General features: G+C 51.6%; 1 protein-coding gene across 1 annotated transcript; it reads left to right on the top strand.

The window, feature by feature from the left end:
• Positions 1-4: 4 nt before the first annotated feature.
• On the top strand, positions 5-27,125 carry GUITHDRAFT_112739 (hypothetical protein; the record flags this gene model as incomplete). Its single annotated transcript, XM_005828199.1, has 25 exons — positions 5-377; positions 421-523; positions 579-763; positions 809-6,845; positions 6,908-14,358; positions 14,402-18,028; positions 18,078-18,191; positions 18,242-18,671; positions 18,721-19,186; positions 19,240-19,457; positions 19,509-19,668; positions 19,721-20,344; positions 20,395-20,653; positions 20,700-20,824; positions 20,881-20,967; positions 21,018-21,116; positions 21,167-21,418; positions 21,467-21,556; positions 21,608-21,928; positions 22,013-25,528; positions 25,574-25,664; positions 25,977-26,104; positions 26,153-26,221; positions 26,323-26,490; positions 26,544-27,125. 25 exons carry the CDS (start codon positions 5-7, stop codon positions 27,123-27,125), a joined length of 25,575 nt encoding a protein of 8,524 aa, XP_005828256.1.

The raw sequence follows: 27,125 nt of genomic DNA, 5'->3' as shown, positions 1-27,125 counted from the left end.
ATCAATGAAGATTTCATATCTTCGATCCCGTTGCCTGGCGAGGATCGCGAATGCTCTTGCTCTTTTACTTTTACCTGTCACCCTTAGCATTGATATCACGGACAACACATATTATGCCATTTCCCCAAGAGAAGTGGATGCCAACGTCGATGTTTCAGTTTTGATTTCCGGGAATAATTTCCTCAGTGGTTTGGATTATGAATGTTGGTTTGGGATGGAGACACATGTTACCGCATCATATGAAAGCGACAGTTTGCTGAGATGTGGAACATTTGCGTGGGATAAGGCGTCTACTCTAGTGCAAGTTGTTGTCAAACACGGGGGATCTGACTTGAGTTTTGTCGGTGATGCCATAAATCAAACTATCCACTTTCTAGGTACATTGCTTTTGACCTCTCAATTCCTAAATCTCGTGCACAGATGGTTGGACGAGTGCGAATGAAACATACCTGCTGTCAACTTCGCCGTATGCAGTCCGTGTCGATGGATTCGGTTTCAATGAGAATTTCTCATATACTTGCCGGTACTCCCTTTTAGTTACATCTCTTTACTCTTCTGAAACTCTTGTGCCTTGGTAGATATTCGCCACTTGATGGAAATTCGCCGTTTGATACTCAAGCTCTCGTGGTCGGATTCTTCACCGTGCTTTGTCCAGCTCCGTATTGGAACCGTACAGAGAGCATGGCAACTTTTACCCTGCTCAGGGGGGAGAATTTCTCGGTTGTCACGAATCGTGGGGAGGAGCATCCTATTTATTTCACGGGTGAAGTATTGATAGTTCCTCCTCTTCTTTGACCAGTTCACACAGGCTCATGGAGAAGCCTTTCTCCCAGCACCGGCTCGTCTTTGGGGAATATGCTGATCACGATCAGCGGTGGTGGATTTTACTTCAGCTCTGCCAATCCAGATGAAATCCTTTTCAGTTGCTCTTTTACCTGTGGCAATTTTACCAGAAACTCGCCCATCAAACTTGCTGCAGTCTCCCCAGCCGTCGTCCTATGTAGAGTACCGACATGGCGATATCATGCATGCCTTGCTAGCGTCCAGCTCTTCCGGCAGGGCTTCCCTTTATCGAGCACGCACTCAAACTCATTTCTCTATTACTCCATTGTGCAAAAGATCTACAGCGCCGTCTTCCCCAACGGAGGCAGTTACACGCTGACAGTCAGAGGTGGCGGCTTTGATAATCACAAGCAGTACAGCTGTTCTCTCTCAGACTCTAACGGCGTCTCCGTCAACTCCTCAATCTTCCAATACATTGCTGACAACGAGCTTCACTTTTTTGCTCCTCAATGGCCGATGTCAGTCCAGTCAAGCAATATTGACGTTAAGGTGCTAGAAGAGGGTTCGTTGCTGAGACAGACTGATGGCATGGAGAACTATGACGTCTACTACGAGGCAGGTGGTGTGTCGTCTATATCGCCAGTGGAGGGCCTGGCGGAGGGAGGGCTTTCAATCAACGTGACTGGGATCGGATTCAGTACCATCTCACCTTACTTGCTGGAATTCAGACAAGCAGCGATGAACGAGAGTGTGCTATCAGTCAAAGGACCTTGTCAAGTTTGGTCGAGCACGAGCATGACGTGTTTGATCCCCAAATCTTTCTTCTCCTCCGATTCTTCAGCGAACGTTTCTCTCTTCCAAGAGACAGGAACATCCCGCCTTGTGCCTGCAGTCTCCAACTCGCAGCTGAGCTTCACGTTTGTACAGTTTTGGCGCGGAATTTCACCAAGTGTCGTGCTGGTCAATTCGTCAAATGCCATATACGTGAATGGATATGGGTTTTCTTCCAATCAAGCTTACACATGTCAATGGAACCGGATAGGTTCTCAGGATACTTGCAACTCTACTTGCTCTTGCCAATCAAGCGCATACTTCTCGTCTCAGGCATCTTTCATTAACAGCACTAGCCTCGCATGTGATGCTCCCAATATTGACCGTCACTCATACTTCTGCCTCAGTGTTTGCGTTACAAACAGCTTGGTTTCCAACTCCTGTCTTCTCTTGGAAGCCACTTCAGATCATTCTCTCTTGTCTATCATCCCGCAATGGACCAACACTCAAGTCCGCGATGAGAATGAATGTGTCTTGTCAATATCCCGACAAGGCTCAATCGTCTCCGTCCAAGGCCTCGGGTTCGTCGAGACCAGCAACTATTCCTGTCATTTCTCGAACTCACAAATCTCAATCTTCCTGCCAGCAGCTTTTCAGAGCGACCAGCGGCTGACTTGTACATCTCCAGCCTTACAGGCTGCATCGCAACAGCTCAACCTACGTCTGTACATCGACGTTGACGGTGTGAATATTCCTTCCCTTCAGGAGGGAATCGGTCAATTGCATGTATCAAACTCAACGTGGGTAGTAGAAGATCAGGTCTTCTCCGCCGCTTCTGACTCTTTCATCGTCCGAGGATTCAATTTCTGCGCTTCCCAGGCTTCATCCCCCAGCCTACCGTGCCACTACCGGTGTGACTTCACTCTGACAGACTCTGGACGCTGCGGCTCGATGTTGGGCTGCTTCGAGAGCTGCAGCTGTAAGTACGTCAACGACACTTCCCTCGCTTGCTCCTTCACCAGGTGGTCCTGCAACTTTCCCTCTGCCAAATTGCTCCTGCTGGAGTCGTCAGGGAGTGACTGGAAGCCTGTCGGTTCCCCCCCGTCAACGGCCGCAGGCATCGTCAACTTTGTGCAGTACTTGGAGAGTCTCTCGCCTTCAGAAGGAGTGGCAGATCAGTCGACGGACGTGACCGTCTACGGCTTCGGTTTCTACGATGCTGACACGGTCACTTGTAGATATTCAAACGGCTTCTCCTCGTCGGGCGTCTACCAGAGCAACCGCAGCGTCGTCTGTCAGGTTCCAGCTATTACCCCCGACTACCGCATGCCAAGCCGGTTCAAAGTTGACATCGAGCTGAACAACGTTACGAGCGTAGGAATGGACCTGAGGTTCAGCTACATCCCCCTCTTCGTCCGACTTGCCGACTACTTCAACGCTTCCTCCAGTGTTCACACCAGGACCGTCTGCTCGAACTTGAACCTCACTCTCGTGGTGCTTGCATGGGACCCTTCCTTGACTTACATTGCCAAGTTCGTGGGTTTGTCGGGAAGGAATGTCACCGTTCAGCTGAGAAACAGCTCGACCCCTCCATACTACCACCTTGTCCTACCGAGCTGGCCCTACGAAGCAGAGGAGGCGATAGTCAAAACATTTTCGCTTCAAGGAGGGAAGGAGACCGAGATTGAAAACGTAGGTGGCAACGAATACCTCTTTGACATGCAGCCGCTCCTTGTCAGCTACGCCGTCTCCTGGCCTCCCTTCTGTTCCCCTCGCTGCCCTTCAACGGTCTTCAACGTGCAGGGCTGCGGCATCAGGGGAGACCTGCCGCTGACTTGCAAGATATCCGGAGGCAATAGTAAGTACGAGACAGCAGGGGAGTTCAAGAACCTGAGCGCTGTTAAGTGCACGTTCGATCAAAGTTTGCTGATCGGCTACAGAGCGGATGTGCAGTACCGACTTGACCTGTACAGCTCTATGGGTACTTTAGGGTGGGTCAACTCGGACAGCAGCCATGTCATGTTGAGCGAGTTCTGGACGGCGATCGCGTGCGAGCAGGAGACGGATGGGGTCTGCTCTATGTACACGTCAGGTGGGCAGCTGCTGATCTTGCAAGGGTACGGGTTCGGCAACGTTTCGTATAGGCTCAACCTCTCAAGCTCCACCTTCTCGCTTCTTACTGACCCTGCGATCGTTCTCGACTCCCGTCGGCTCTCCTTCACTATCCCGACCTGGCCAAGGGAGGCGAGCGAGGTTTCCCTCACGCTCTGCAAGGACAGCGACACTGCCGCGTGCTCGCACACTGTCGCCTTCTCCTCGTTCTTGAAGCCCAACATGAAGTACCTGGCGGTTTGGTGGTTCGAAGTCCAGCCGTCCATTTCAAGCTTGTTGGACTCTCAGTTGCGCTTCTATGGCAGGGGGCTCAACCCGCAACGGTCGTACCAGTTTCAGTTTGCCTGCAATAGGGGAGGGACGACCAGTCAGGTGGTGATCGACACCATCTCAAACCTTGCCTACGACAGTTTCACCGCTTCATTGCCAGCCCTCTCATGCACAGAGAACACAGTCAAAGTTACGTTGTCCGAGGCTGTCAAGGGTTCAGCCACTTGGTCTGTGGTGCTGGTTGATCCAGGATCCTCCCTGGCCCACCCTGATGCGATTGTTAGCTCCTCCATCCACTTCACTTCCCTTGTCTTGTCCATCAAGACCGTTGCCAACAACTACCTCCAGACTTTTGATCTCTGCTACTCTCAACAGTCTGGCTCTATCTGGGTCCAATCCAACTCCTCAACCATAGCGCTGACTTTTGTCGGCAAGGACACGTCAGGAGCCTTTGACTACTTCTGCTGTTTCCGTCTCAGCACAGGGCAGACAGTCACGTCAAGACTAGAGGGGGACGTTTGCACCACTCCTTCCATAACTGGCTCACAGGCTGTTCTTACTGTACAGTCAAGGCTGGTGGCGCAGCCGACGCAGATAACCTTTGTGGACTTTGGATGCAAGGTTGGATCTCGTTACAACGTAACGGGGACCGAGCTGAACGTCTCGACTCTCCCCTCTGTCAGTCGCGCCTCCCCTCGCAGTATTGAGAGCTACCAGTCTCCTGTGACGGTCTTCGGCTCTGGTTTCGACCCCTCGGTCTCCTACCTTTGCCACTTCTTCGTCACTGACCCCAGCTACGTCTGGCTTGGACTTCCTTGCGCTCCATCGCCGTCAACCAACATCTCGGAGACTTCCATGTTGTGCACACTCCAAGAATGGTTGTATCCTGCCAGTGACGCCAACTTGGGCGTCTCCTACGCACAGACGCTAACGCTGCAGGATCAGATCTCAAGCAGCGACACTCGCGTGTGCTTCGTACAGCTGATTCAGCCGCAAGTCCTCAAGCCCGGAGTTTTCCTGCGCGTAGAGAACGAGATGATGATGATGCAGCGGGTTGATGGAAATTGCACCATCGTAATGAGAGGAGTAGCCGGGACTGCAAGTCTGCCTCACCCCTCAGACCTTGTCGTTTATGTCATGCTCCCTGTTCAGTCCGGTCTGTTTCCGATTGTCTCCATCCAGGCTTGGTACAACCTGAGCGCAACTCAGGCGCCTCTGCATGGAAACACCTTGTTGGTGATGTCGACCGCGGGTTTGAACCTGACAGTTCCTCCTCAAACCAAACAACTTGACATAGCTGGGACCACAGACGTCATTGCTGTCTCAGGTGCGAACTTGTACTGGGGGATTATGTTCGACATTGATGCGAAGAAATCTATCAACGTGTCCAGTTTCACTCTTGCCTCGAGCGCAGATTCGCATTTCAGGCTTTTCATGAAGAGCTGCGGCGTTGCTGATACAAACTGCGGGTTCAAAAACAACGAATTCAACTCCGACGTTTGGACTGAGTTGGATATCAATATCACTGCCGATGGAAGCAATGTGAAGATAGAGATGGTGGTCCCGCTGTACCTGCAAGGAGGGAAGAAGTACGGGATCGTAATCTACAGCGACGCGTCTCTTACTTACGGGGTTTCAAGTGTTGAGCTGACTGAGTTTGACGACTTCGTTGCTATACTCCCTGGCGTTCTTTCCCAGATGAAGACGACAGGCTCAGCTGTTCAGTTCTCCAATGTTATCGGAGATTCCAGCACTCCCAAGAAGTTCATCGGCAGAATTTCTTACGTCAGTCATGCCATCGACGGCTACTCATATTCCTGTCACTTCCAATCCTCCTCCCGACTGTACTCTTCGACTACGGCGCTGCTAACGGAAGATGCTATCTCCCTCTACCCCCTCACCCGCCCTACCCGCACCTTCTACTGTATCGTACCACCCTGGCACTACGGCGAAGAGATACTGCACTTTGCACTGCAAGGGATTGATGTCAACGGCAAGAATTCCTCCACCTTCACGACCGACTTCTACATGTTCTCATACCTCGCTGATATCGTCGCGCACTCAGAAGGCAGTGCGGTAGGAGGCGATCGGATCAACCTGACCCTGAGCTTTGGAGTCAACGTGGCTGACTGGGTCGACCATCGGTATGAGTGCTACTACTGGCAGGATTCCTTCCATCAGAACACGAGCATCGAGTACGTGAGCGACACTGAAGCTTACTGTATCACTCCTTTGTGGGAGGGCTACAGCGGTCTGCTACAGATCATGGTGGCGCGACTAGATATGTTCTCGACCTATCCTTACGTCAAGGTGATCGAAAGACAGCTCAAGACCTTCGACCGGATGCAGGATACAACCAACTGCTCTGATATCCTCTGCTCTTCTTGCTTCGGTTACGGTTGCTTCTACTACGAGCTCAACGACACGCGCCCGGACTACATCGACTACAGTGTCTACGAGACCATACAGAGTCCAATATACCCAACGACCTCCACGGCTGCGGGAGACACGATCTTCACTATCAGTGGGGCCGGGTTCAACCCATCCTTGACGTACGTCTTTGCGTTTGTCAGGGGAGACGAGATGGTTATGGTGGACGGAACGGTGGAGAGCAGGCAACTGATAGTGTCTAACTACACGGTAGCATGGGGAGAGTTCTTTGTTGGAAACTACAACCTGACTGACGTCAGCACGTTCATCGACGCATCCTTGTACAAGTTAGCAGCATCTTCTACCGTCTCACTTGTCTCTGGTACCGCGGGTTGCGTCGAGTTCACAAGCGGCATGGAAGTGGTGCTGAGCTCCGATCTGTTGGGTCAGGCTGGTTACATAGCTATCGGCAGTCAGTACTTCACGTTTGAGTTCGGAGCTGATCAGAAGACAATCAACTTACTGGCAAGAAGCAAAAGGTGAGAGAATTTGAGAAGTTTTGCTGGTTCCCATGCGGTTGTTTGACTTCATTCCTTTGCAGGTTCCCATCGCAATCGAATCTCGTCTGTGGGAACGAGACGGTGTCAACCTTCACCAAGGTGCGATACATCGACGAAACTCCCTCTTGGCCCGTTGCCTTCCAGACGTGCTGGAGCTCGCTGAACAAGACAGACTCGTTTGCGAATGGAGGAGAAGTCGTTCAAGTCTCTGGCTTTGGTTTTCCGTCCTCCCAGCCGCTCACTTTGCAATTTTCCACTGGCGACAACTTGACAACTTCAAGCTCTATTGCTGTCAGTCTGCGAGCCTTGACGTTTCTGTCCACGGAGTATGACTTCAAGCTGTCAAACGTCACGTTGCTGGTGTCAGAAACCCTTCAAATCTCCCCTTGCTCGAGCTCGCAGTCTCAATCTTTCTTGTACAAGCCTGTCTGGTTGGAGATCGATCGGTACTCGCTTCCGTCCAAAGGCGGTTACCTTGTCATCAATGGATTTCTGTTCTCTGCCGACATGCTGATCACCGTCACAGTCAGGAACGCGAGTAAGGACGCGACGTTCGAGATCGTCGCGTTGCGGCAAATCCGATGTTTGGTCCCTTTCTTCACTCCAGGCATTGCGCAGATCGTCATCGAAGTGGAAGGAGTGGAGTTTTTGAACCTCAACAACCATCAAGTCAACTTGTTTGCTGGCTGGGATAACATCAGTTTGACAACGGACTTTGCCTCTGCCGCAGGCAACGAGGTGTTCCTGATCTACGGCTATGGTTTTCAAAGTTTCTCTTCCTGCAGGTGTCGATTCGGTGTTGAGAACCACATGTACGCAGATGTTACCATCAAGAGCGACACCATACTGGAAGGGTTGACACCTGAATGGGGCAAAGATTATGCTGAGGAGCTTGTACAAGTCTCATTGATCTGTGACGACCAGGTCCTCGCCTTCACAAGCATGGAATCTTACAATGTCACTTGTACCCTTGAGAACCCTTACTGCACTGTCAAGTTCACAGCCGTTCACTTCGTAGTCGAAGTCATCAGTCGGCACGCCTATGGAGGGCAGAGCTACAGCATCAATGGGAGCGGGTTCGACCCGACGGCGCCGTACAAGTGCATCTTCTACATCAACGGCGAGGCCATCGAGGGTGCAGAGCAGCAGCCGAGCTCGACTACGTCGATCGTCTTCCAGACTCCTGACTTCTCCCAGCGTCAGCAGGAGTCCAACTTTGGGTACTTGATCCTCTACCGTATGCCCAACTCCACCGTTGTCTACTCGGCACAGAACCAAACCTTCGAGATTCTCCCTGCCTGGGTGCGGGTGACGCCGAATCGAGTCTTATGTAGCGGGCAAACGATCGAAATCTACGGGTCAAGCTTCACAGAGTCTGCTAACACTTACCATTGTAAATTCAGTGACGGGACAAACGTAAAAATCACCGATGTTGAATTTGTCAATAGCTCACTCTTGCGATGTACACCAGTCTGGTACTACCCAGCGAATATCACGAATCTGAACATCATCACCAATGATTCTGTTGTCATTGATTTCTTTGATCTTTTTGGAACCGGGCAAACTGTCGAATTTCTGGAGGTTATCTCAGATTACCAAGTTACGCTCCCTTGCCAGAGGGGCAACAAGTCTTTCGTTGTGCAGATCGCAGGGTATGGTTTCAAACCAGTCAACCAGTATCGTTGTGTCTTCTATACAGACAGTACCAGTCAGTCCCTCACCGACATTCTGGATCCTGCCACGACATCGACACAAGTAACCTGGAACAGCCAATCCTCGATCACGTGTACAGTACAGTTCGTGACCATCTTATCGGAGAAAACCATGGACGGGAAATGTTTCAGCTTGAATCTATCGGACCCAGTACGAGCTATAGGATTGTTGGACAACCCCGGAGGATCCAAATGTGTCAATTTCTCCTCGTACTGGAGCTTCTTGTCGCCCAACTATGATACTCAAATTGTTCAAGTGTCAGGAGCAGGATTCACCGACGGGTTGCAGTATTATTGCAAGTTTCCTGAGGTCGGGATAATGAAGGATGCGACGGTAGTGAGTCCATCGAGATTAGTATGTGCCTTGCCTGCATCTGTCAATGAGAACTCTACCTCCCTCTCTGTGCAAGTTTTGCTCCAGGATCGCATCATCTGCTGCAGCGCAGGAACCGACTGCTTCCTGACCCTCGAGCCGTACTGGAGGACGTACGAGCCGATGTCACCTCGCTTCCCTGCAAAGGGAGGAGCGGTGATAACTGTTACAGGAGAGCTCTTCACCTACACCTCAAAGCTCTACTGCTTGTACGAGGGAACGTCGGGAACCAAGAAAAACAATGAAGCGCTGAACCAAACCAGGGGAGCGTGGGCTTGCAAGCTGCCTGACTGGCCGAAGGCTGAGAATGTGACCTTGCAGTTCAGGATCGGGTCGGATCCTGGTATACTCCTGAGCGGGGCGACGATACAGTTTGAGTTCTATGAGATGTGGGAGAAAATTTCCTTCTCGTCAACCTCGGACTTGTCAAACGTTCCCTCCTGCGGCTCTGGGTCTCAGCTCAAGGTTCATGGGTACGCCTTCAATTGGACGCGGAGCTACAACTGCTCGTTACAGGTGGGACAAGAGACAAACGTGTCGTTGCCGGGAGTTGTGGTGAGCGACAAAGAGATCATCTGCGACGTTTCAAGTTGGGGCACCTCAAGACCTGCGTACCTGGGAGTTCCGATCTCAGTCCGTCTGCTGTCAGGGGATACAGTTATTCCTCTGGAGCTCGCCGGTGCGGACGAGTTTCAGTTTGCTGAAGTCTTCTCCAGCCTCTACCCGACCAACGTGTCGGCGCTTCGGATCTCACAGTTGGGATTGTTCGGTTGCGGGTTCGATGGGAGCGACGTCTACGGCGTTCAGTTCCTCGGAGAGAACAACACGACCGTCTCCTTAAACGAGTTTGCTGTCAGCTTTCAGAGCTACTCTGACCTTGTCGTGGATGTGACTTCCTGGCATTACCCTGCCGGGACCTTCCGGGTTCAACTTGAAAATCTCAACAACTCGGCGTTGGCTCAGGGCTCTGCCCTGTTCACAGTTATCCAGGGATGGAGATGTATCTCCCCGACTATCGCTGAAGCAGCGAGTCCAACACTGACGGTGGTCGGTGCTGGGTTTGTGACGGGAGGGAGTTACGTTCTTTCGTTGTCGTCAGCCAATAACACCTTCAGCGCGCGAGCCTCGCTTGTCAACTACAGCACTCTTATCTTCCAGTTCAATGAGACGCAGGGGCTCGTAGCGAAGAATTACTCTGTCTCCGTCCTCTACAACGGATCGCAGGTTTACAGCATTCTTGACCAGACATGCTCCGACGTCGTAACGGTCGTTGAGACCTGGAGGCAACTTAACTCTACCGTGGGATTCGCCAACGGAGGGGAGACGTTGCAAGTAGAAGCATACGGTTTGAACCCTGAGTATTTTTATCAATGTACATTCACCGCAGTCAACACCTCCTCAAGCTGGACTGTCGATGCTGCGTCAGCAACAGTGCCGAATCGTCTGCTTTGCGTCACTCCACCATGGGGGACCATGTACCCAGCTGCGCTCACGGTCAATCATTCTGAGTTTGTCTTGCAAGTTTCCCTCCAGAGTCAGTCGCAAGATGTCAGGTTCAGAGGTGTGGAGAGCGGTCGAGCGTTTTTGTTCATTCAGATGTGGAGCTCGGGCAATGTTTATCCCTGTATAGGAGCTTTCAACAACCCCAACATCACTCTTAGTGGGTTTGGTTTCGATCCCATGCTCGTGTACAATTGCTCGTTTCTTTCACCTGAGGATCAGGTGGTTTCATACGGCCGTGTAGATTATGTCAATCACACAACCATGGTGTGTTACAGCATCGGTAAGTTTGAACGTGAGGCGAAATTGACCATGAGACTTCAGCTGTCTTCCGGCGATATCAACCTTCCAGACTTTGAGCCAATCAATCTTTATCTGATCGAAAAGTTCCTGGGAATCAACCCTAACAGAGCCCCTGGTACAGGAAACATTACCATCACAATCTCTGGAGTGGGATTCATTGCTTCAGTTCCGGACGTTTATCTTGTTGTTGTGCGACAGAATGAGCTGCCAGTACAAGTAAAGAGTCAAGAGACCATGGAATTTATCATCCCACCACAAGACGGCCTCATCAACTTGGTAGATGTAGTTGTCAGAACAAGTTTCTTGAATTGCCCAGCAATCACTTCCAACGAGATAGCAAGGTTTCAAAACTTTGGTTACAATGCCATCATCGAAGATTTTACACCCAAGTCCGTCGATCTCCTCAACAAGTACGTCCTTCAGCCTGTCCTGGAGGTATCTGGCGCTGGGTTTGAATACACCAAGACATACAACGTCGATTATACTTTGAATGAGAACTTCCCCAATTTCTCCCTCCCTTGCGCTTTCTCGAGCACAAAGCTGCTGATTTGTGAGGTGCCAGTATTGAATATCTCCCTGATTCAGTGGTCAGCAGGGTACGAGGTCCAGGCTCAGGTCTCTATCTTTGCTGTAAATGGCAACAGGGCACAAGTTCCCAAGTCATCAAGCTTCCAAGCCGCTGACGTCCTGAAGTACGTCCAGATAAACTCTCCTCCGTTCTTCCGAGGAAAGTCGGTCTTCTCGACTGGACAGGAAAGGATTGCAGGATGGGCTACATACATTCACGCGGGTTACTACAACGGAGAGGCGATAGCGTATGAAAACAGTCAGAATATCACATTCCGTGTCTACCTCTCCGGCACGAACTTAGCTGAATCCAGCATCTTCACGAAATTTCCTTCCGTGGACCCACAAGGAAATCTTGAATTCGACGCTGCCATCCCAGGAGCCGTGGAAATCGACGTCACTTTGCAAGACAGCGGAGGGACCGAATACGGAGGTTACGACAAGTTCACGCAGACATTTATGATTGTCATCGAAGCAACGAAGCAACTTCCCATCTCTGTTTCTTCGTTTGATGTTGTCGAGAGCAACTTTGAGAAGGAATATGTGGTGCCGAAGTTTTATTCCAACCTCGACTCCTCGAGTGTTTTTGACTTCATGTCGCAAGTTTCTTTCATCATCAACGTTAGCGCTCCTTTCGAGTACGCCCTTGAAGATTACTTCTCTCATGTACCAACAATCGACAGCTACGGCAACCTGCTGTTCAATGTCAGACCCTATGTCTTTGGAAATTTATCATTGACATTTCAGAAAGTGATTCTCGACACGAGCTCAAACGTCCTCACTCAATCCGAGGTGATCAACTTCTACATCAACATACTGCCAAGAAACGATCCTCCCTACATCGTCCTGTCCAACCTGATGCTCTCTGGACTCGAAGACCAATGGGATGCCGGTCAGGCTTTCTATGACTTTGCCCAGAAGTTTCCAGGTCCCATCAACGTCACAACAGTCGGACCGCAGAACGAGGACTGGCCGGAAGCTCTTCAGATTGTCAGTTTCTCACTTTTGACGTTGTCCTACGATATGTTTGGTGAGGTTCCTGCTCTGTTCGCCAACGGTACTCTCAACTTCGCAACTCAGCCCAACGCGTTCGGGAGTTCCAACATTTCCCTGTACGCCTTTGACGACGGAGGAACTCTTAATGGAGGATCGAACACCTCCAAGATGTACCATTTCTCCATCGATGTCCAGCCAGTGAATGATCCTCCCTTCATGGAATTTCTTTGCCAGGCTGAGAATGCAAACTACCCCAAGTTGTCTTGTGAATATTGTGACAACATCACGAGCTATGCGTGTAAACTTCAGGTCCTGCAGAATTGCATTGACTGCCCGGGGCCAGATCTCTGCCTTGAAAAATTCCCACTCCCCTTATACAACTTTTCCTCTGCCGCCCCTGGGGTCCCTGGGGAGGGCAACCAGAGCATTTGGATGTACTATAACTCCTCCTCTACTTCCGGGCTTCAGATCTACAACCTCTCCTTCCTGATCGAAGACGCAGGCAAGGCGGCGAGCGTGTCCTTCTGCCTGGAGCTGGACTCTACCGGCCAAGAGACGGTCGACGTGTTCCTAAAAGACTCCGGAGGGACGGAGAACGGAGGGATTGACACGTTCGGCCCCTTCAAGCTAGAGATCGAGAGTCTGGCAGTGAATCAGCAACCGAGCTTCGACCTCTGCCAAGGAGGGCAGGGAGCGACGTGCTGTGAAGCCGGGGTCTGCTGTGGCTCAGCTTACAGCGTGTGGGAAGGAGACAGGCAGGTCAGCGATGGATCAGTAGTAACGCACGTGCTGAAAGGAAACCAGAACAAGGAGGGGATAGACAACGAAAGGCAGCAGCTCCTGACCTTCAGTATCATCGCCAACGTCACTCAGGAGGACTTTGTCAACGGATCGCTAGTCCTGAACACGTCAAAGTCGATCAGCGACCTCGTTAGCGACATTCAGATACGAAACGTCAGCGACTTCTACGTCTTTGAATTCCTGCTGAAGCCCTGGACTAGCGGCGTTGCTGAGCTGGAAATCTTTGCGGTCGACGACGGGGGTACCGTGAATGGGGGGATCAACGTTTCACAGACACACTACCTCACGCTGAGCGTACTGCGGTATTACATCCAACTCATCATGTATCCTCAGTACACGATGGATTCTTTGATACCGGGAGATCGCATCTGTCAGAAGTTGAAGGAGTGGCTTCAAAGTGAGACAAAGCAAGTTGCGTTCACGAGCGAAGTGCTACAGGTTGGATCAATGGAGGGGCCTGGCAATGGAAGTTTGATCTTTGAGATTCGCAATCCGCTGTTTGCAAACATCAAGAAGGTGTTTGACTACCTGTCAAACTTTGAGCAGAAGTTTGTGATGCCTGGTTTGAACTTCACGAACCTGTCGCTCTCTCTGCATGCGAGGTCGAATTATTCCAGCGATGTCACCTTCACAACACGTAACGACTCGTTGGATCTGAAGCAAGGAGGTCTGATAGAGGAGACACAGTTCATCAATATTGAATTCCCTCCAAGGGATTCCTATGTCAACAGTCAAGGTCAGCAGATCGTTGAGTTCTCAGTCATCGCCGTGACATATCGGGCGTACACTGGTGATGCTTTACAACCTGCTGATGGAGTTGATCCTGGCATTCTTGTTCTCACCTTCAAGCCCGTATGCGATCCCATGTGCCGATCCGCCGACCTGGAGGTCCAGGCGAGCGAATCCCGCAACGGATTTGTAGAGTACAACATCAGCCTGGGGGACTCATGGCACATCCTAAACCTCAACGTGATCCCTAAGAACTTGAGGCCGTTCTTCGAGTTCAACGGTTCTTACTTCTTGTACGAGGACATGATGGAGGTCAACGGGTTCCTGCTGAACGTTTCTGCTGGTCATCAGCAGTACGACGAGAGGTTTCAAAACCTCACCTTCTCCTTGTTGGTCACGACAGGCGAGGAGAAACTTGTAGAGTCACCCACACTAATCTTCGTCCACGACGGTGAAAACTTGGGAAAGGGATACTCGATGCTGAATATCTCGCTGATCCACAACGAGAATGGTCAGTTTACAATCAATGTCTCTACAGGACAATGGAGGCGTAGAGTACGGGGGGCAGAACGTGTCGCAGGTGACGGGGATCGAGATCGAGATCATTCCGGTGAACGACGCCCCCACGTTCGAGGTGCCTAACTCCACAGCCTCGGCTATCGAAGACTTCGGCGTGTACAACCAGTCCTTCGTAGAGAATATCTCGCCTGGAGCCGACAACGAGTGGTACCAGCAGCTGACCTTCGTCTTCGACTGGGCTGAGCCATACACGGGCATGTTCGACATTGCTCCGTACATCGAGATACAGAACAGGACAGGCTACTTGATCTTCAGGACGGGTCACAATGTGAACGGGAACTTCTACTTCAACATCACGCTACAGGACAACGGAGGCGTAGAGTACGGGGGGCAGAACGTGTCGCAGGTGACGGGGATCGAGATCGAGATCATCCCGGTGAACGATGCCCCCACGTTTGAGATCAGTCAGACGGAGATCCCCCTGCTTGAGGACTTTGGGACGAACTCGGTAGCTATCTTCCATAACATCAGCTCTGGGCCGAGTGACGAGCAGTCTCAGTCGTTGAGCTTCGTGATAACCTGCTTGCAGTTCGACTGTCTTGACATCTTCGATCAGATTCCTTATGTAGAGAAGGATGGCAGCGATGGTACCCACCTCCTCTACTCCAAACCCAACCAGAATGGGTTTGTCTCTCTTGAAATTCTTCTGTTTGACGACGGAGGAACAGCCAACGGAGGAACGAATGTCTCCGAACTTCACGTCGTGAACGTCACTATCTCAGCTGTGAATGATGCTCCTACCTTCAATTGCACTGCAACTCTGGCCGTGTTGGAAGCTTCAAGTTCGAGTCAGCTGTACAGCAACACAGACGTCCTCTCTGATATACGACCAGGACCCCTGACGGCCTACGATGAAGTCAACCAGTCCTTGTCGTTCCAGGTGACAACAAACGCATCTGATTTGTTCGAGATCCAGCCCAGCGTAGAGATTGTGAATGGGCAAGGGAACTTGACATTCCAGCTCAAGAGCTTTCTGGATGGAGCAGCGATGTTGACGCTTGTTCTTGTTGATAATGGTGGATGGGACAACGGGGGGATCAACACTTCTGAACCTCACTATCTCATCTTGACGATCGTGCCCGTCAACAACCAACCTTCGTTCTCACAACTTCTTTCATGTCTGGTCGTGCAGTACTCAGCCCGTTGGCAACGAGGGCGAGTTGCAGAAAACATCACAACTGGGCCGTTGGAGGAATTTCAGGACTACAGCTTCCGGGTCGAATTTGCTGACGGCGACTTCAGTCTGTTTCAAGAAACTGAGATAGAGGTAAACAAAGAGGGGAATATCACGGTCCGAGCTCCCAACACATCAGCATCATACGGTCAGTTTGTGATTCACGTCTTTCTCGAGGACAACGGGGGAACAGAAAACGGCGGGGTGAACAGGTCGGAGCCACACAACTTTACGGTGGAGATCGAGCCTTACTGGTACCTTGTCCAACATGATTACCAAGTCCTTGAAAACTCAGACGGCACCTTCACTCTCTCAGCCTTTCAAGATCTTGCGGTCTTGCCCTTGAACAACAAGTACTTCATAGCCCTCTCTGTCTTCGAGGTAAGGATCCCCTACGAGGCCAACGCTACCACCAACGTGACGTTCTTCGACATCGCACAGAGCGATCGGCAGTACTGGTTGCTGACATCTGAGGCTGGTTGTACGGCCAACCTCAACGGAAACATCACATGCCCCCTCGCCCCTCAGCGGAATGGTCTCATCGTGTTCGACTTGACGTTGGAGAGGAACTTCTCCGACAGCTGCGAACGCGTCCAGGGCTCAGTGGTGCCCTATCGCGTCAACTTGAGAATCCTGGAGGTCAACCAGCCGCCGACGTTCTCCCTGCTCAACGAGAGCGTCACAATCAAGGAGGATGCTGACAAAACTCGACTGAAAGTTGCAGGCAACGTTTCTCGGGGAGGTTGGAACGAACAAGCTCAGGACTTGACATGGGTGATCTACCCCGTTGAAGGCGAGCCGGGCTTGTTGGATGTCGAGAGTATGGTAACGGACGGAGAGTTTGGGGTTCTCATCATCAAGCCAGTCCTCCATCGCTTTGGGAGTGCCTTGTACAGCTTGTACCTGCGTGATAGCGGAGGAGGAGACGATTCAAGTCCGATCTCCAACATCACGATTGATGTTTTGCCTGTCAATGATCCTCCCTACTTCGAGCTCGTGACCGACAGGTTTGCTCTTGTGGAAGATACAGGCTGTCTTGGTCCTGCCGGAGATATTTTTCAGCCTCCGCTGGAAAGGTCTTGCACGGACTACAACTCCTTGTCGCATCGATACTCCTCGTTTGCCTACGCCATCTCATGTGGCGTGTTCGAGGATGGAACTGGCTCTGAGAACTGCCCGGAGAGGTACTCGTGCGAAACGCAAACAGCTACTTTTTTTATTGTCCCTGATGACATGAACGCAAGCAAAGCGATCTTCGATTCAGAACCTGCTCTGGATTATGCGGACGGGAGCCTGTCGTTTACCTTGAAACCGCATGTATCAGGGACTATCTCTTTCTCAGTCTACCTTCAAGACAACCATACGGCTGATGGGACGCAGAAGATGTCGAGGGCATTGAAGCTGACCATCGATGTTCTGTTTCAAAACTTGCAGCCTGCCTTTCAACTTGTGCTTCCTGAGATCTCATTCTTGGAAGACTCTAGAAGCGACCTGCTCCTGTTCGCGGAGAACATCAGCTCAGACGGTCATGCGAGCATGTACGAACCGTCTCAAACTGTTTCATTCTTCACCTCTGCTGCTCCGTCCGACGTGCTTCTGGTCAACACATCCATCATCAATGGCTCTGGCTACATCCAAGTCATCCCAGACCCAAATTACTGCGGCATCACATACGTGAACTTATCACTACAGGATGATGGAGGTACGATGTATCGTGGACAAAACTCAACTTCCATCTATCAGATCATGCTAAATGTCACTTGCGTTGATGATCCGCCGTCCTTTGCCATATCTTCACAGTACTCCAATTATCAGCTCTCTGAAAACCATGGCAAAGCAATCCTGTCGCAATTCCTTGTTGACGTCAGCCCGGGGCCAGCCAACGAAGCAAGTCAGACACTGTCCTTGGTCGTCGAAAGAATCTTCCCGCCAAACGCGTTTGCCAAGTTCCCATCTCTCACATTCAACGCGAAGTTTGGAGAGCTTGTGTTGTACTTCACTCCATTCTTCTCGGGCAACATTTCCATCGACTTTCGGCTTAAAGACAACGGAGCGTCGGGTCTGCCGCTAGATGAGCCATTCAGCATTGTACATCATTTCTCATTGCAGATTGTCTCCATCAATGACCCGCCAGACTTCCAGTTCGCAAATGTTGACCAGGGCAACGTATCCGCCGATCGCCTTTGGGTGTCAGATATGACCAATCAAGTCTGCATGAGCGACAAGCAGGTCAAACATGTTCAAGTCTATGAAAACGTCAGGTCACTATGTGTGGACAACTTTGCTACCATGATCTCAACAGCCAAATGCTTCCTGCCAGCATCTTTGTCTAGGTACAACCTGTCCTCAGACGGTTGGTTGAACTATGTTTCCCATGGAGTGGACAAGATCGGCCAAGAGCAGGGACTTTTGTCGTCGCAGGCCAGAGGTGATGTGAAGTATCGTGTCATGACAAGTTTGCTGACCTTTCTTTGCAGCTTTCAGTCCCGACGGAAGATACGTGTATGGTGTGGATATGTATGAGAATTCCATTTCAATCTACAGGCTCAACATCACAGGGAGCAATATCTTTGTCGACAGACTTGTTGATGGTAAGTTGTTGTACATATGGAGAAATTTCTCGTCTTAAGTGTGTTTGTAGGGGAGGAGAGGATCAAGATGGAAAAGGTCAGCACTGATATGCCTCAAGGGTCCAAATTTCTATCGTTCCTCTGTGGATGGGAAAGTTTCAGCAGTGGCAACAGTACTTTCTTGATATCAGCAAACGGCTGCCCGACTCTAGCTGAGCTCGCCTCTTCTGCAAGCCCACAGCAGAACGCAGGCATACCTCTGCCAACAAGTTGTGTTGGGTCATGGGATTTCAACGGTCAAAGTCTGCAACGTTCGCACGTCAGTGATCAAGTGAACAACTTCAGCTCGGGTCAAACTGTGTCCTGCACTGGAGAATCTTGCACCTACATCCGGAGCAGCACCGCTAGTGACTGCCGCCAATCTTCTGACACCACCATCGCTGATGCTGTCTTCACGGACTCCAGCTCAGGACTTGGAGGGTTGGTGCTGACAGGCCCAAGGTAAGAGCGCAGTCAGGTTGAGACGAAGGCTGACGGGATGCGTCAACAGGTGCTCTCTTCACTTGGACGTGGCAGCTCCTCTCCCCTTGAGCTCTCGCACTTTTCTGGTCAACAACGGCAAGTTCGAGAGCATGCAGCTCGACGGCAACCTCAATGTCGGGCTCTACATCACTGACGACATTGAGCTGCTGGATCCCTTCAAGAGAAATCAGCTGCCCAGCAGCAGCCTAGCCGTTGAAGTGCTCTTCACCATGGAGCGAGATTCAACCCCGTTCTCCGGGCTGGTGGGAGTCTACCAGCAGAACCCAGACTGCCTGTCAGGTTGGAGGCTAGCGTACAGTAACATCATGGACGCCAACGGAGGTTCGACGACTTTCTTCTTCGAGATGTCCCTAGAGGGCAGTACAGCCAGACTGGTCCACGCCGTCACTCCTGCTCTTGACCTCTACCGATGGACTCACGTGGTTGGTACTTACGATGGAAGGAACGTGACGCTGTTTGTCAATGGCGAGATGGTGAATCTTGCTTTCTTGATGAAATCATGGTCATGTGTAACTTCACCTCTCAGGTTCATAGCGTCCATGCATGTGGACAGCAGCAATGTGGCGCTATCACGTACCCTTTCATGTCTCAGCGCAAGTGCGCAGCCTCTAGGGTCCCTTTCACAGTTGGAAACCTGGAGGACAGGGAGACTGGCGATGTTTTCCCGCACGTTGGCCTGCTGAAACACGTAAAGATCTTCAAGAGCTCGTTGACACGAGACCAGGTTGTCTCCATGTATCAATGGTACTGCACCTCCGAGCTCTGTCTGCTCTCGTCCGATTGACTTGCTACCAGGGCGAAGGGAGAAATCCCCAAAGTCTTCCCGTTCAAGGAAGAGTACTGGGTCAGCACGAGAAGTCCTCTACCCAACGGATGGAACTCTCCTTCTCTTACGTGGAGTCCCATCGAGACAAACGCGAGCATGAAGGTCATCGGTAACTTCAAGGCCAACGAGGTGAGCTCGTACGACCGTCTCCTCGTGTCCACTGACTCCTCCGACTCCTCAGCGATATCGTTGCCGATTCTCATACGGCAGTCACTCGATGGTTTCTGCTGAGGCCAACCTGTCCTGTTCCTCCCAGTCCTGTACCTCGATCTTTTGTGTGACCCCTCCTTGGGACTTTGGCTTCAGACGTACTTCAGTCTCTGTTGAGAGGTTCGTACAAGAAAGCAACCTGACGGACTGGGGATGGATTCCCTTAATACAGCGAGTTTGCCTGCAGCGAGACTGCGGATTCATTCCTACGACTGAGCGCACGACCAGGTTGTGGTACACGACAGCGGCAGGATACCTCAATCAGAACCTGACCGGAACTTTCACTTCATTCTACTTCCTGACATCTAGCGAAGTCTACCAGAGGGCAGCGAATGATTCGACCTGGACTTTCGTCACGACTCTGCTGCCTTGGTCGTTGAGCAGAGAAAACTGGGAGGCCTCGACACCAGCGCCCTTCCAATCCTGTGGATATTCTTCATTTCTACATTTCGAGGTCGGCGGGAATGATTATTTCCTCGCGGCAAGGAGCTGGGATTCAGTATCATTACAAGTGCATTCTTACCTGTTTGGTTTCAATCGCTCCAACAGTCTTCTTTATGAGATTCAAGCCGTTCCCACGAACGGAGCAAGACAGGTACCCTCTGAGCGATTCATGTGATCATGACTGAGATGTGATTGTTACAGTGGACGATCATCGATCATAACATGACGCAGATGAAGTATGCTATCGTCGTCAACTATGTTGGATCAAGTTATGCGTACCCGATCATTGAGGATGGAGGTTCTATTTCGCTTGCACTGGCGAACAGAACAGAAATAGACAATCAGCACTCATCTGCTATCACCAACTTCTCATATGGCGGACAAGATTACATCGCACTGACTTCGTTCGCTCCCTCTTGTCCATCATGTCCTCTAGCGACGTTGTATCGTATTGTTCAAGGTATGTTCAGCTTCATTGAAGGTCAAGGAGTAAGCTTGTTGGGCAGATTCAGAAGGACTAGTTCTTGACAAAGTTCTCACCCTCAACGACGCATCGCCACTTGCTTCTGGAGTTGCTACGAAGATTATTGGGAACTATCTGCATGTTGTGATATCCATCCTTGATGATACAGTGAGCTCAATAGTAGAATTTTTATAGTTCCTGTTTTCCTGACTGTGTTGCTTCAGCAACCCTCGCTCGTCTACAAGTGCTCTGCTAGCAACGCTCTGACATGTCTGCGAGTTCAGAACATTTCTACAACAATGGCTGAATCGGTGAGCAAGAACGAGAAAGTCAAGATGCGATGAAGTTTGACTTGAAACAGGTTTCCTTCTACGAATGGTCAAGGGAGATTTTCCTAGTGGTCCCTCAGGGCTCCAGCGCCTCCCTCTTCTTGCGATGGAATGATGGATTCTTCCTTGAGGTTGTTCTTGTTGTGTTTAGCAACAGGCTCGACTGACGAGGGTCTTACAGCTTGAAGAATGTCCATCTCGAACTGACTTCGGGGGCGGTCAGGCAATTCTTACTCCCAACGCTGTCTCAGTCAAGCTGCTGCAAGACTACCTGGATGCCTCAGTCTCTTTGATCTTTGCAACCCGAGACGCAGTGAGCGGGATATCAGAGCTTACCTGGAAACCGATCTACAGCAAAGTTCAGTACCTTGAGGGACCTGTCTCGATCGTTGCAAGCAACATCAGCGTGTATGTAGCTGCAAGAGAGTCTCAGGTTGTATATGTCTGGGTTGTTCTTGTCTGTTCTGATATGCGAATCAAGAAAATTCTGCTGTTTTCGAGGAATCCGGAGAGTGGACAACTTCATCAGAACAACGACACCGTCTTGTACGATTCAGCTCTGGGATTGCAGGTAGAGCCATGGCAGGATGCAGGAGTAGATACTGACTTGTTGTTCTTGCAGAGCATCGCCATTTCCTCTGACTATCAGAATCTGTATGCAGTGTCTGACTTGCTGAATACTGTTATGATCTTCCAAGTGGATAGTACAACAGGAATGCTTTCCTTCATGGGAAAGATCACCGATGGGGATCAAACAGACAACAATCGTGTTGTCGACGGGCTGATTGGAGCGCACAGTGTGTTTGTAAGTGGGTATGGCACCCGCGTCGTCGTCGCCTCCTTCTACGATGGCGCTTTGTCCTCGTTCAGCCGAGATGCTGACGGGCAGTTGAGATACATCGACGTCATCAAGGACGGGGAAAGAAACTTCAACGACTTCAAGGTGAGATGTCTTCTATGATACATTTGTCTTGTCTGTTACATCTTGTCTTGTCTGTCACATCTGATGCTGATCACGCATATCCAGGATTCCTTCAATGATTGCCTTGACCCCAAGGCGTGCCCGAAGATCTTGTGGACTTCTCGCTCCCTGGGTTTCCACCAGTTCTCTGCCGGGAGCAAGAACTTCTTGCTGATCGCCAACCAGACCGTCGTGGGCTCCAACAACTCCGTAGACATCGTGATCATGCGCAGGCAGAATGACGAGTTTACAGCTGCGCAAGTGATTCAGAACTCTGAGCCAGCGATGTTTGTCAAGTTCGGAGACATGTCGCCGACGAGCTATCCAGACACTGTGATGTATTGCTTCTACGTTGCATATGCACATAAGACCTGTGTTTATCGCCTGATGGGTGACAAGTTTGAAGAGATTCAGTGTGTTCCGTATCTGACGTGCGATGGGAAAGAAAATCCGAGTCTGAGTGCGCTGAACTACTTTACGAATGAGAGATTTAACAAGATCAATCACTATCTCTTGTTCTCCTACATTCATGCCTCAGATCTCAACTGCTCCGGATCCGCCCTGTATTCCTGGAGTTCTACGGAGCTAAAATTTCAACAAGTCAACAGGGTCGCCAACGTGAATGCTTCCTTGGCAAGATTGGACAGGTTGAACCATCTCATCGTGTCGATAGAGGAAGAGACGCAGTATGACATTCAGTTCTGGATGATCGACTATAACGTGTCGAGCTGCGACATTGTGAACGGGATCGTCAAGAACGAGCTTCAATGTTCAAACATCACCTTCGCAAGGTACAACAGCTTCTCCCTGCCAAAGGCCGAGAACATTGACATCGAGGTGGTCAAAGCGTCTTACAAGAACACAATGACGGACCTCCTTGTTGTGGGTTTGGGAAATTCTCCTGGGCAGGCCAAATGCGTCTCGTTACCAGTTTACATTCTAGACTCCGACAGCAGGACCTACGTGTTCCTTCAGAACCTTGGAAGTGAATTCAAGAGTGTTCCCACGATCAGAGCTGATGTTTACAGCCGCAAACTGTTCTGCCTGCCGACTTGTCTGAATTCCGACACCGATTTCTCAACTCCTTGCTTGCGCGGGGTGAAGAAGTTGTACAGCTTCGTGTCCGATGGCACGACTTACCTGGCGATCGGGCAAGTCGCGAGTGTCAACGCGCAGCCGAAGTCAACGATCTTGCAGTACAACGTGCAGCTGAAGAAGTTTACTGAAATGAGCTCAATCACTGAGTACGAGAACTTGCGGCTGAGGAACAGGGACCTGACGGAGTATCAAGTCTCCCACCATGGCTACAACCTGAGGATCGATGCAGGAGGGATCACTGAATGGCAGTACTACGAGTCAAACTCTGGCCCGAAGCTCATGGCCATGAGCCTGGAGTATGGGGTGGTGGTCTACTCCTTCTACTTCAACAAGGTTGACTCGCTCATCGGTGCTGTTTCTGTCGTCTCGGACGACGAGGGAAAGAGTATCATGGTAGCCAACGGCATCAACAATGCCATCGCGTCCTTCGCTGAAGTTGCTACCAGCACCGCCTTTTCTGGTTGGCGCTGCAACGCACAGACTTGTTTGCAGCCGCGGAATTCAACAACCGGAGCTTACATGGGAGTGAATGGGATGTACATCCAACAAACTTCTTCCAGCATGACGACTGTGGCTGTGTTTGGAAGTACCTTCCCCGATGAGAGGTTGTGCTGCAAGAACGGGGCCTCGCACTTCCCTTGTCAGAGTGTGGAGTTTCACGTACAGAGTCAAGACTGGCAACTTGTTCTGGAAGAGATGCCGACGATATCCCCGAATGGAACTCTCTGCTTCACGTCCAGGGGTATCAGAGGAGAGTCGTCGTTCTCTGCTAGCATCTCCGACCACGCTTTCAACTTCAACGTCCCTCAGGTCGACTTGACAAGTCCTCTCCACAACTTCACGATCAGAGTCCTGCCCACCAATCACATCCCGACGTTCCAGGCGACTGACGTTACCGGCATCTCAGGAGCGAGGCAGCTGCTTGTGTTTGCGCACAATGTCTCAGCTGGAGAGAACGATGTCAACCAGTCGCTCACCTGGTCGTTCAATTTCGACTCTCCTGAGCTCTTCGTCGACCCTCCATCTCTCGGTTTCTCAGCTGACGGGGGTCAGCTGGTGGGAACTCTGTCCTTCTCTACCGCCCGGTTCGCCTTCGGCTCTGCTCGTTTCCGCGTCATCCTCTCCGACAACGGGCCGGGAGATCCCGCGACAGGAAACTACAACAGGTCGCTCGAGCAAACGTTCACCCTCCTCCTGTTCAGCCCCAACGCTCCTCCCTCGTTCACTCTCCTCCCGCAGATAGCCATCCTGGAAGGCACCGAGTCTCATTGCTACCTTAACTTTGCTACCAAGATATCGCCAGGCCCCTGGTTCGAGGCCAACCAGAGCATGACCTTCTCGCTCAGGGACACTGCTGCTGTTGCCAGCGCCTGGAACGGGAGCCAAGTGTTCTCTTCCTTCCACCTGTCGCTCAACGGAACACTCTGCTTCTCTGTTGGTCAGTATGTCAACGGAGACTTTGACGTCACAGTCACGCTGCAAGACGACGGAGGGACTGCAAGGAATGGTTCTGACCTCACAACCTCCACCTTTTCCCTCCACGTTCAGCCTGTCAACACAGCGCCCTCGTTCCGCACTCTCTTCAATCACCTTATCATCCCGAGCCTTGACAGCGGAACGTACAGCAAGCAGGTCCTGCAGCTCGTTGAGCAGCCGCTGGACGAGAGGAATCAGAAGCTGAGTTTCATCAGCTCGCTCCTGGGCGACTGCAACTCCTCCTTGTTTGTCCAGCGCCCGCACGTGAACCTGTCGGGGTATCTCAACTTCGACTGGCAAGGGTTCTGGCAGGGGACTTGTGACGTCAGCGTCGTCCTCGTCGACGACGGCGGGACACTCAGGGGAGGAAGGGACTCGAGCGACAAGCTCCTTCTGACTCTAAATTTCCTCATCGTCAACCAGCCGCCCTCGTTCTCCATCCCTCAGCCCGACCTCAAAGTCATCCAGGGTTCTGAATACAGCCTGCCCAAGTTTGCGACGGACATCAGTCCTGGAACGAGAATGGAGGCGTTTCAGAGTGTCACGTTCCTAGTCAGCGTCATTCCCGATGGCTCCTACCTCTTCACCAACATGCCTTCGTTGCGTCAAGACGGCACTCTTACCCTGTCCACCTCTCCTGAGGAGTTCGGAGTTGTCGTGCTGCAGATCTTGGCGCTGGACAACGGCGGGACGGCGTTTGGAGGAGAGGATACCAGTGCGTTGCACGAAGTTCGAGTGGAGGTCTTGCCAAGGCCGAAGATCCTCAGCGTCGCCCCTTCGTTAGCAAACATGCAGGGCAACACGTCCGTGCAGATCAACGCCTTGTTTGTGGAGCCGAGGCTGACCAACTCCTCCTTCGAGCTCCAGGTCCTGCTGGGCTCCTCCTATTGCCTCGACGTCTCGCTGGTGGGGGGGATCATCGAGTGTCGCACGCCTCCCCTGTCAGGGTCGGTGAACGTGCAGGTGGTAGTGAAGGAGGGGGAGGTGTCGAGATCGAGCAACGTTGAGGTAAATTGTTGTCTCCTGCCTTGTAAGCGCTTAGACGCGATGCAGCAACCATTCTTGTTCGGCCGATCGGTCGTTGCTGGTTTGAAATCGTCCGGTTCTGGTTTCATCGCACTGGAGGTTGCGGATTCGAAGAATGGTAATGTACTTCCTCCTCCCTCCCCCCCCCCCCCCCCCCACTCCTCTTCCTTCCTACTCTTCCTCCTCCTCCTCCTACTACTACTCCTTCTCCTCCTACTCCTACTCCTCCACCTCCTCCACCTCCTGATCCTCCTACTCCTACTCGTCCTCCTCTTCCTCTTGCTCCTCTTCCTCTTGCTCCTCCTCCTCCTCCTTGCTATCTACGATTCGCCTCATTCACGTTTTCCTCTCTTCTCCTCCTCTCTTTCCAATCTTCTCTCTCCTTGCTCCCTGTTCACTGGCTCTTTCTGTACTGAAACTTTCGCTTCAGCTTCCAACTCTTCCTTTTATCCTCTGGTTAGCGCATCTTTCTCAACCGTCACATCCACCGTGATGTACAAAGATCTGCTCTACTTCTCTTCCGTCTTCGAGAGTCAGACCGGCGAAACTTCTCCTAACGTAACACACTCGAGCGTGCTGGTCGTGCCTTGCTCACGACTACTCCAGGTCATGCAAGTTGACGGTCAAAGTCAGAAGTTGCTTGCTTACAGTCTGGATGGAGCGGTTAACACGATGGTCGTCTACAACGACCTTCTCATCCTGGGAGGATCTTTCACAAGAATCTTTCCTGTCTGTTCCATCTCTCCCCCCTTCCTCTCCATGACCTTTCCTCGCAGGTCAGGAGCACGTCCATGGCATGCGCAGGAGTGATCGCATGGAACGGTAGCTGGTGGGTCAACTTTGGTCCGCAAGACCTTGTAGGAGCTGTCTTCAGCTTGGCCGTCGCGGGTCAGAACTTGTACATTGCCGGCAAGTTCAAGTCACGGGACCCCAACGGATGTCGGGTGAGGAGGAGGGAGAGAGCGGGAGAAAATGTTGCTAATGTCGTATGCTGCAGTACGTGTGCTACTACGATGGGAGCCAGTGGCAGAGAGTGGGGAGCAGGATCGAAGGAGGGACAGTGTACAAGCTTCTGCTAGAGCAAGGGCACTTCTTCATCGGAGGAGCCTTCAGGCTCGCAGGAGAGACGGGGGAGCGCAACTTGTGCAGGCTTCAGGACGGAGCATGGCAGAGCCTCGGGGACTTCGACGCTAGCGTGAAGGCCCTGTCGCTGCTAGGAGACTACCTGTATGTAGGAGGAGACTTCGTTAGCGTCGACGGGCTCTCCTACCCGCACATCGCTCGCTTCCATGTGTTCACGGGAGTGTGGGCGACGATAGGAGGAGGAGTGGACGGGAGCGTGACGAGCATAACGAGGGTGGGAACGTGCCTCTACATCGGAGGATCGTTCCTACATCCCTTCCCCTACTCCTCCAAGATCTGCCTGGGTGCAAAGGCTGAGTTTGAGAGCTTGAGTGGGCAGCACGTGCAAGGGAGCGTACAAAGCATCATCAGCTTGCAGAAGGATCTGCTGGCCAACGAGAATTCGGTTTTAGATTCCATCGCGCTTGCTATCAATCAGCGCGTCGCTACCAACTGA

Source organism: Guillardia theta (genome assembly GCF_000315625.1).
Source record: "Guillardia theta CCMP2712 unplaced genomic scaffold GUITHscaffold_61, whole genome shotgun sequence".
Taxonomy (NCBI): domain Eukaryota; class Cryptophyceae; order Pyrenomonadales; family Geminigeraceae; genus Guillardia; species Guillardia theta.
The sequence above is the reverse complement of the archived record's forward strand: the minus strand, read 5'-3'. Positions and strand labels throughout refer to the sequence as shown.